A 10911-nucleotide genomic window follows, 5' to 3' on the forward strand; every position below is an offset into this window, starting at 1 on the left:
CAAGAAAGCATCGATCTTGTTCATCCATTCCGTGGTGTAATCACTCTGACTTCTCCAGCCCGTGTACATCCACTGACGGTCATCCATCCTCTAACATATGTATCAGCGAGTAATGTAACCATCAATTGCATCTATATGGTGTTCCTACTGTCTAATAGGTGAGGATAGGTCCTAATCCCACCCGCAGATGCGTAGATGAGGTTAGTTTCCATTCTCTACTCCTATCCGAGACAGAATTTCGGCAGCACCTCTGCGCTATTCTCTAGATACACGTCCTGCCAAAGAAGAGTGTGTATCCGGAGAACAACAGGGAGGTGATGCCGAAACTCTGTCTCGGACCAGAGCAGAACATGGGAACTAACCCATCTACGCATCCGCGGGCTGTCCAAAAAGCGTGGACAATCCGAAATAGATACGGCCATAGATATGCAAAGATCTGCATACCTCCAACCGTATCTCTTTCGAACGGGAGACACCTAACTGGGTTACGCGATCTACGACAATGATATGAAAAGAGGGGTTATACCTAGGGTGGCGGCAGAGTCAGGCTAGCGGGGCCATGGCGGGTCGGTGCAGTGGCGAGACGACGCGGTGCAGGCAGACCGGCACGGTGGCGAGAACTCTGACTCAACTCCGACGGGCTCTTCTCTACAAAAATGGAACAAAATACTGTCATTTACAAAAATTTCGGCAGAACCTCCCCTGCACGGTGAGGTTTCAAAAACCTACAAAAAACAACGGCACGATGGCCGACAAGCACATATGGCTCAACAGAAGCCATGTAGTTTGGATATCAATCCATGCAGAAGAATATATCCAAGTAGTACCACTACTTGTACTACTACTTTCACTATTGCTACTACTACTACCATTGGTTCCACTACTACTACCACTATTGCTACAACTACTACCATTAGTTGTACTACTACTACTACCACTACTTCTACTACTACTATCACTAATTCTACTACTAATACTACCACTAGTTGTACTACTACTACCACTAGTACAACTAATACTACTACAACTACCACTACCTCGACAATAATAAGTGAGAAGGCATACCTGATGGGCGCTGGGGTAGGGGCGGGCGGCGTCGGGATCGGGCGGGGTCGGGCACGGACGGCGTTGGGGCGGGCGGTCCACGGGGAATGTTTGAATGTCCGCGAAATGCGAGTGACGCTTGATGATTTGAATTACATGATCCTTGATGTGAATAAAGCATAAGTCAGAGAATTTAAAAACACTTCACACGCAATTTCGCGGACAAGTTTCGTGAACGAGATGTCCGAAATTTCGGGTCCGTTCCTGGATACGGCCTCTCACAACACTCACTAACATGACTATCAATTTTCGAATCATTAAACTCCATTATTCGTACCACGTGCAGTTCAAATTTCTAATTTCCGGAAAAATTCAAGTAAACGAAATAGAGTAACTAAATATATAAAAAAAGCCAAAAAAAATCCCCAAATTGTAACTAGGAGTTCCTGGTGCTTTAAAAGGGCTGCACAAAAAAATTGGAGGCCAAAAACAAAAAAACAAAAAAAACTTTGCCGAGTGCCGGGGCATGGCACTCGGCAAAGCGTGTCTTTGCCGAGTGCCAGGAATAAGGCACTCAGCAAAGAGTCTTTTAATTTTTTTTTAAAAAAATTTCCTCTTTGCCGAGTGCATCCACAGGAGCACTCGGCAAAGAAATTATAAAAAAAAATTAAATCTTTGCCGAGTGCCGTGACAGGGGCACTCGGCAAAGTATTTTTTTTAAAAAAAAATTCTTTGCCGAGCGCCAGATCTGAGACGCTCTGCATGCTTACAAACGTACATGTAGAGATGTCCTGGTTTGTAAGCATCGTACGTGACAACGTGCACGAAATCTTCTGAAATTTTTATCATAGCCTCCACATATGATATCCCGACATCTCAACAAGTTTCATGATTTTCGGACTTCGTTTGTTTTTTATAGAATTTAAAAACACTTCACACGCAATTTCGCGGACATGTTTCATGAACAAGATGTCCGAAATTTCGGGTCCGTTCCTGGATACGGCCTCTCACAACACTCACTAACATGACTATCAATTTTCGAATCATTAAACTCCATTATTCGTACCACGTGCAGTTCAAATTTCTAATTTCCGGAAAAATTCAAGTAAACGAAATAAAGTAACTAAATATATCAAAAAGCCACAAAAAATCCCCAAATTGTAACTAGGAGTTCCTGGTGCTTTAAAAGGGCTGCACAAAAAAAATTGGAGGCCAAAAACAAAAAAACAAAAAAAAACTTTGCCGAGTGCCGGGGCATGGCACTCGGCAAAGGGTGTCTTTGCCGAGTGCCAGCCATAAGGCACTCGACAAAGAGTGTTTTATTTTTTTTAAAAAAATTTCCTCTTTGCCGAGTGCATCCACAGAGCACTCGGCAAAGAAATAATAAAAAAAATTAAATCTTTGCCGAGTGCCGTGCCAGGGGCACTCGGCAAAGTATTTTAAAAAAAATTCTTTGCCGAGCGCCAGATCTGAGACGCTCGGCAAAGAATTTTTTTAAAAAAAATTAAATCTTTGCCGAGTGCCAGATCTGGGGCACTCGGCAAAGAATTTAAAAAAAATCAAATCTTTGCCGAGTGCCTAACAGCAGGCGCTCGGCAAAGAAGGCCGTGACCGAACGCCGTTTCGCGGGCAGCCTATGCCGAGTGTAGAGATTTTGCCGAGAGTCTGGCACTCGGCAAAGAAGTCCTTTGTCGAGTGCCCGTGTTTGCTGAGTGCAATTCTTTGCCGAGTGCAGCACTCGGCAAAGAAGGTCTTTGCCGAGTGCCCGATTTTTGACACTCGGCAAAGAATTTTGCACTCAGCAAAGTCTCTGTTTCCAGTAGTGTTACCTAGGGTTGGTCTTCCCCATCCGGTCGGCGGCGACGACCCTCCCTTTACCTCGCTGGACGGCGTGGCCACAATGGGTGCGGCTGCCAAGTCTCCATGGTCGGCTATGGTGCTCCCCATTGGTCTAGTTGTGGCGGGGATGGCCAAAGCACCCACATCAGAGACCAGTGATGACTCGACGATGGTGTCGCAGGCATCTGCTACCTCGGGTGCACAAGCTAGGAGACGTGCTCGGGCAACAAAAGGGCAATGGATGATGAGGTATATTTCTCTTCCATTCTAGTGTTGGGTATTGGAATACAGTTGAAATTTGAACAACATTTTTGGGGAAATCATGATTAGGGTGATGCAATGGATTGGAATGAGCGTACCGCACTTGTTTGCAAGTTGTTCACTAAACAAGTTAGAAAAGGAAATCGATTAAACACTCATTTGAACAATGTGGGCTATACCAAGGTGAATGATAGGTTTTTTCAGTGTACCGGTATCATGTTAAAAAAATCTCAGCTTAAGAGCAAGTGGGACAAGTTGAGGGGTGATTTGAATGCATGAAAAAAAATGATAAGGAAGCAAACTGGTACTGGTTTGGAACTGGGACAAGGCCGCGACTGGAGGAAAAAACCAAACAAGTGAGCACTTCTCACGTGGTCTTATGTTCATTTGTATATACATGGATTATAGTGCAACCAACCTAGATCTAAGATTAACTCTAAACAGAAACATAAGATCTATAACTGGCCATGATGGCGGATGCTACAAGAAATTAAAGTACCCAACAGTGGCGAAGCTATATACATCATCTTGGGTGTGGATGCACCCAAAAAAATAGAATACCATTGAGTAGATCATTTTTTCATCACAGTTGCCGCTCAAGTTCTTCTCTAATTGGCTCTAGCTTCGTCACTGCTATCAAACCTAACGCTAATAAACATTTAAAAGCATCACCTTTGCAACATGCCAACAGCGGCTGAGATTCAGCTTGGCCGTTTTCTAAATGGGGCCAAGCTAGCCAACTATCTTAGTAATATTTAGTCCGTCTCCGCTGGCAATGGCAATTTTCCACAAGCCCAATCTGCTGGAAAGTACCAAGCACATATATACAAGTAGTCGTTTATATATACTAATTAATATTTACAAGAGAGGAAAAGAATGTACAGTACAAGGAAAACACAGAGCCAACAATTTGTGGTTAATAAAAAAAAGGAAAATCAACTACATCTATACGTGTCTTGACAATATACAAAGAATAATTGTCCTTATTAACAAGCCAATCGTGACCAAAGAAACTAGATTAAATGTGATATTGCATAGTCAGATATTAAGTTTCAAATCAAAACTATCATATATTATCATATCAGAACAAGGGAATAAGGTGTCTCCACTCCAATGGCAATGGCAATTTGCTGTTATTACAATATGAAAGCTATACCATGCATAAAACTGTAAAGGGGTGTTTAGCTTTTTAAGAATGAACAGTACCAAGCGTTCACACACGAGATGGTCCATGAGAAATGATTAATGCATGTCTTATCATGAGTACAATTCAAAAAGTTGACAAGGTTGGGATTTATTTATAGTAGTGAGAAAATTAAAGTCTTGGCCATGAAAAGGATAGTTGAACCTTGCAAATAAATGAATAATTACATTTGACATTGCATTGTCATATATTCAGTTTTCTCAAGCATGTGTGTTCATTCAACTAAAATCTACAAATTAGTATCAGAAGTTCATAGCATAGATATAGGAGGAAGTAAATTTTGCCCTTAAGGGGACATGCTCTCCTGATGTGCACCACTTGCACATGCATGTGCCCTCAAGAGCAGAATATAGGTCATATCTACGGAGAAGTTCAGAACATAGGGGTCCTATATTCAGAGGTAGGATGGCTACAAACAAGCAATGGGCTTTACTATACTCCTATGTGGCTATGAACCATGCATACCTGGAGAGTAGAACATCATGAAGGGTACAACGGGATGGAGGATCCAAGCCTCGCATACCTTCCTTGCTCGCCCTGACTTGAGATCCATAACGAAGGTGCCAGCATCTGTGCCCACGAAGATGGCATTGGCACCCTCAGCAAAACCAATCACATTTGCTTCCTTGATGATACTACTGCCATTGTCAGCAGGTGATATCTTCTTCTGTAGATCTATGACCCTGGACTCCTCCCATCCTACAACTCCCGCCGCCTCCATCGTCCTCGACCACAGGTGAAGTCTGGAACCCCTAGCGCTGGCGAGCCCAAGCAACCCCTCCTCAGTTGCCATGAGCTCAACGTCAGTATCCATCCCGGACAAGTCCGGCGAGTCAATCAGAGACAAACATTGCTTGCGCAGGTCATATTTGAGGATCGCCTCACCCAGCAAGAACCGGCAGAAGTAGACTTGGTCTCCGATAACGACGGCGCGAATCTGCTCGTCGAAGTATCGATAACCACAGAGGTCCAAGTAAACAGGCGCGCCCCATGCGCGGAGCTGCGACGAGTAGACGTACGCGTACGCGCGCCACCCGGTGCTATGGATGTGCACGCCCGCGCAGAGCACGAGGAAGGGGCCGCCGCGGCAGTCGGAGTGGTCGCAGCCGGCGGCGGCACAGAGCACCACGGCGGACCTCATGGGGACGTTGTTGGGCCAGCGCAGCTCGTGCCGGTCACCGGTGATGGCGTCCCAGACGAGGCAGCCGAGGGCGCCGGCGTCGTCGTCCTCCAGTTGTACAGGTCGTCGTTGGAGGAGGACGCGGCCATCACTACCGGAAACCGGCGATTTGCCGAGTGCCGAGGCTTTGCCGAGTGTATTTTATCGGGCACTCGGCAAAGACCGTGTTTGCCGAGTGCCAAATAAAATACACTCGGCAAACAAAAACACACGGCAAAATACGTCTTTGCCGAGTGTTTTTTTCTGGCACTCGGCAAAGATGTATTTTGCCGAGTGCCTTTGTTTTGGCACTCGGCAAAGAAGCTTTTTGCCGTGTGCATTTTTTTTTGCCCTCGGCAAATCATTTTTTCGAAGCAATTTTTGAGGCCCTAAATGAATTCAAATGAAAAACTTTTCAACTACAAAGTTGTATAACTTCTCAAGATCTACAAAGTTTATTTTGGTCATTTCTTCATTTGACAAAGCGACAATAACGTTGTTCATAAAATCTACATCTCTCATATCTCTCATATTAGTTTCATGAAAGTAGAAGATACATATATAAGATTTGTGAACAATGTTACTACCACTATGTCGGATGAACAAATGACCAAAATAAACTTTGTAGATCTTGATAAGTTATGAAATTTTGTAGTTGGCAACATTTTGATTTGAAATCATCTTGTCATGCAAAAACGACGTTTGAATTTGAAAATTTTAAAATTTGAATTTTTCAAACGACCTCGGATGAAAAAACTTCCTAAATGAAAATTGTAGATCTCCAAAAGTTATGAAACTATGTAGTTGACAACTTTTTGATTTGAAATCATCTTATCATGCAAAACTATGTTTGAATCTCTCAAATTTAAAATTCAAATTTTTCAAACGACCTCGGATGGAAAAACTTACTAAATGAAAATTGTAGATCTCAAAAAGTTATGAAACTTTGTAGTTGACCACTTTTTGATTTGAATTCATTTAGGGCCTCAAACAAGCAATTTACTCTCAGTTTGCCGAGTGTTTTTTTTTAACACTCGGCAAAGCCGTATTTTGCCGAGTGCCTATGTTTTGGCACTCGGCAAAGAGGTATTTTGCCGTGTGTATTTTTTTGGCCCTCGGCAAATCAGTTTTTCGAATCAATTTTTGAGGCCCTAAATGAATTCAAATGAAAAACTTTTCAACTACAAAGTTGTATAACTTCTCAAGATCTATAAAGTTTATTTTGGTCATTTCTTTATTTGACAAAGCGACAATAATGTTGTTCATAAAATATACATCTCTCATATTAATTTCATGAAAATAGAAGAGAGATATATATGATTTGTGAACAATGTTACTACCACTATGTCGGATGAACAAATGACCAAAATAAACTTTGTAGATCTTGAGAAGTTATGAAATTTTGTAGTTGGCAACATTTTGATTTGAAATCATTTTTCATGCAAAAATGACGTTTGAATTTGAAAATTTGAAAATTTAAATTTTTCAAACGACCTCGGATGAAAAAACTTCCTAAATGAAAATTGTAGATCTCCAAAAGTTATGAAACTATGTAGTTGACAACTTTTTGATTTGAAATCATCTTATCATGCAAAACTACGTTTGAATCTCTCAAATTTAAAATTCAAATTTTTCAAACGACCTCGGATGGAAAAACTTACTAAATGAAAATTGTAGATCTCAAAAATTTATGAAACTTTGTAGTTGACCACTTTTTGATTTGAATTCATTTACGGCCTCAAATAAGCAATTTACACTCGGTTTAGTATAATATATTGGGAACTAAAACGGATTCTAGACACAAGTGACAGTGTGGTGTAGTGGTAGAGGAGGTTTGTGCGCAGCGAGAGGTCTTGGGTTCGAATCCCGTCGGCCGCGTAGCCGTGAAATTTATGCGAAAAAAGCCGGAGATGGATGGGCGCTGACCGGTGGGGGCCTCCACCAATTAAAAAAAAATTTTCATTTTTTTTGGGTAAAAATTTCCATTTTTTTCGGGTTTTTTTTCGGTTCCAACTTTGCCGAGTGTCGGCACTCGGCAAAGGCTTTGCCGAGTGCCCGATAAAAGACACTCGGCAAAGACGTCTTTGCCGACTGTTTTTTTGCCGAGTGCTCTTTGCCGAGTGCAACACTCGGCAAAGCCTTTGCCGAGTGCAAATTGGGCTTTGCCGAGTGCCCCTGGCACTCGGCAAATTCACTGAGTCCCGTAGTGCATGGCGGCAGTCGAGGACCAGCCAAGGGCAGTGATCGACTGCGGCCACCGAGCACGAGGAGAAGGGGGAGGCCGCTGCCGTGGTTGACACGAAGCAAGGGGTGCGCCTGGTGTCGGAGTACCGGGAGGAGTTGAAGAAGCCGAGCAGCGGAGGGGTTCGGTGGAAGCCGACATAGAGACGGTGGAAGCCGGGGTCGGAGAGCACGCGGCGCCACTGCCTGCAGACGAGCGAGGCGCGGACGAGGTACGCGGGCTCTTCCGGCGGGAGGCGGAGGAGCACCTCCGTGATGGCGTCGTCGTCGACCAGCTCCGACGGTGGTGTGCGTCGCGACGCCATGCGCGTGGAGCTAGCCGTGGAGCCGGGACGAGGGCTTTGGGTGGGGACTGCAATACTGCATACGTACCATACATGCATAGATTTGGGGAACCAAGTCGTGTGAGAAGCGAACTTTGTGCAAGTATATTCCCGTCGGTCCTGTTGTGTCGTTTCTCTAGGATGTTCACGTTCCTAGGGATGAAAACGGATCGGATACGGATGGATATTATCGATATTATATTTGTTTTCATATTTCTGTCCGGATTTGGATTCGAATACGGATAGTGTCAACTATGTCGGATAGGATATGATTGGATATCGACATCATAAATATGCGATTTGAGTATTCGGATACGGATATGGTGTCGGATGTTGGATATCTGGACTCGGATACGGACATATCTCAACCCCTCTAAACGGATTCGGTTTCGAATACGGTCGGAAAATATCCATACCGTTTTCATCCCTACATGTTCCTATGTAGAATCAGTTTGGCCCAGCCCGGCCCAAAGAGATCTGGGCGTGGGGGCCCACATCGCAGGCCACGCTTTCTATGTTCGTCGCGGCACAAAGAGAGCACGCATGCTGTAACCGTGTAACATCACGGAACTTCTGATGTATTCCGCTTATGAATTAAGGTAATGCTCTGTGTAGGCCGTCCGTCCGAACACCCCTTGCTAGGCCTGCGGACCAACCCAATAAGCTTGCTCCTCTCACAGTTTCTCCATCTAAAAAAAATTGGATGCATTTCCCTTCCTACTCGAATTGTTCTTATCCATTCGTTCTGAGCCAGCCGTAGATTACTTCAATGCGGAACTGTGGGGGCAAAGTTTGCGACGGCCATGCCGGCGAGCTTTGTGTATGCTACCAGCCCTCGACGCGCTGTCGAGCTCCACGCATGTGCCACCGAGCTGGCGAGCCTCCATGACGGATGCTCCAGCAATCAGGCGAGGGGAGGAGCTTCGTGTGACGCCGCCTCGCCAGCGAGTTGCCCGCGCCGCTACCGCAACAGCGAGCTCCGTGCGCGGCGAGCTCCACGCACCACCGCCGACCTCTGCACCAGCGTCAAGCTCCGCAACAACGAGTATCCACCTGCCCAAGCAGCAAGGTGGCATTGCATCGCAACCACATGTTGCAAGTGTATGTTTCAGGTGTATCAACTGCTTTAGACGAATATTGCGTTGTTTATCTGGATGTTGTAAAAATACATCTAGATGTTGCATATGATGCAATACGTATATAAAAATATTTCATCTGTTTCAGACTTATGTTGCAAGTGTTTTATCTGGATGTTGCATATGTTCCACACATATGTTGCAAGTGTATGTTTCAGCTGTTTCAGACGTATGTTGCATAATTGTTTCATGTTGCAAGTGTTTAATGTTTCAGAGATATGTTAGGAGAGTCACGCGACGCACGAAATGGAGTAGGCTCGGGCGGTCCCGCGTGCGTGCAGGTGGCGTGGGCGGGGCGAGTCGTCCGGGCGGCGGGGTGGTCACCGCATGCGCACGGGAACTGGGGCGTGCGAATCCGAGCAAGCGGGGCACGTGACACAGAGATAGCGGGGGCGTCCGGATGTGGGCGTCGGTCGGGACGTCTGGACGCTAGCTCTACCGTTCCGCTTATTTCTCACTGTTGGCCAAATCTAAAGGAACCGGGAACACACTGCTATGATTTCACAAGTGTGGATCCTTCAAACTATGTATCGTGTAACTTATCTGGATCGTTTAAGTTATGTTGCTTATCTATAACATGGTTTTAAGCTCTTTATGGTTGTTATGTTTTTCTTTTCAGCTTGGGCTACAGGCAGACTGCCGTCACCTGTGTTGAGGAGGAACTGATGAGTGATATTCTCCGAGAGACTAAGACATCATTCAAGGATTTATTCTGGCAAAAGGAATGAGCAAATTAATCCTTCGTTGCGCAGTTATGATCTTTCCAGCACTCTGTTTTGTATTCAGCAATTGTCAAGTACGTTACAGTTTGGTTGCGAAAATGAAAATGTATGTTTCAGCTTACTGTTTGGGTTCATGCGTTAGTTTTCATCAGTCCATGCAGGATGCGGCGACTGGAACTGGACGTGAATATACACAGTTTCTCTTTACAATGAATCATAGCGATTCAGTTTGTACGAGGCATCATGCACTGCTGTCTCACTTCTTGATGGCTAATTTGGTTTAATCTATATTTCAGCAAAGTTCAGTTGTAGTTGACAGAGCTACTTAATTGGACCTATAATCTTTGGTTCTGAAAAAGGAATAGTCTATGTACTTCGGCACATGAGTTTTTAACAGACCGTTGGATCCGAAGAACACTGGATCTTTAAAAAAAAACAGGAATATTGGACTTTTACGGTTCAGTTTCAGGACACAACTACACAGTTAGTAATATCTGTGGTAAAAAAAACGACAGGAGTATTGCAAAAGTCTGCTGCTGCACCTTCTGGGAGGTGCATTAATATCGAAACATACAAGGAAAACATCAACGACGATATATAGTTATGTGTGTTAGCTACACATTTCTATGAAGAACGAATAACCAGAATTTGGGAAGAATAACAAAGCATGGGAGGACGGACGAACAGAGGAATCCATTTTGGTTTGGATTTTGGTCTTTTGGAGAAGTTGGTATCTCCTCCACCTCATTCTGGAATGTAATGTAAGTCGCAATGGGCCGTGCACACACTGAACTCATTGTGGGCCTGCACATTCAACTTCCTGGTCCGTTGCATTCCATACCTCGAAAAAAAAGGACTAGGTGGAGGTTGCATCTAAGTTTTTGGAGTGACTACACATCATTCGGTTGTTTTTTTGTTTGAATCGATCAATCAGATTTTCGTCCAATCATTATATGACACGTAGCTTGTTGAAACCGGCTCA

The 10911-nt window shown here is 44.3% G+C and overlaps 1 protein-coding gene across 1 annotated transcript; it reads right to left on the minus strand.

Moving 5' to 3' along the window:
- Window positions 1–4562: 4562 nt before the first annotated feature.
- LOC136543234 (uncharacterized) lies at window positions 4563–8053 on the minus strand. Its single transcript, XM_066535736.1, has 3 exons — window positions 7839–8053; window positions 4872–5619; window positions 4563–4577 (listed from the first exon to the last, which is right to left on the minus strand). The coding sequence occupies exons 1-3, from the start codon at window positions 8051–8053 to the stop codon at window positions 4563–4565; spliced, it is 978 nt and encodes a 325-aa protein (XP_066391833.1).
- Window positions 8054–10911: the final 2858 nt, after the last annotated feature.

This window comes from Miscanthus floridulus, chromosome 3 (assembly GCF_019320115.1).
Source record: "Miscanthus floridulus cultivar M001 chromosome 3, ASM1932011v1, whole genome shotgun sequence".
In the NCBI taxonomy this organism is placed as follows: domain Eukaryota; kingdom Viridiplantae; phylum Streptophyta; class Magnoliopsida; order Poales; family Poaceae; genus Miscanthus; species Miscanthus floridulus.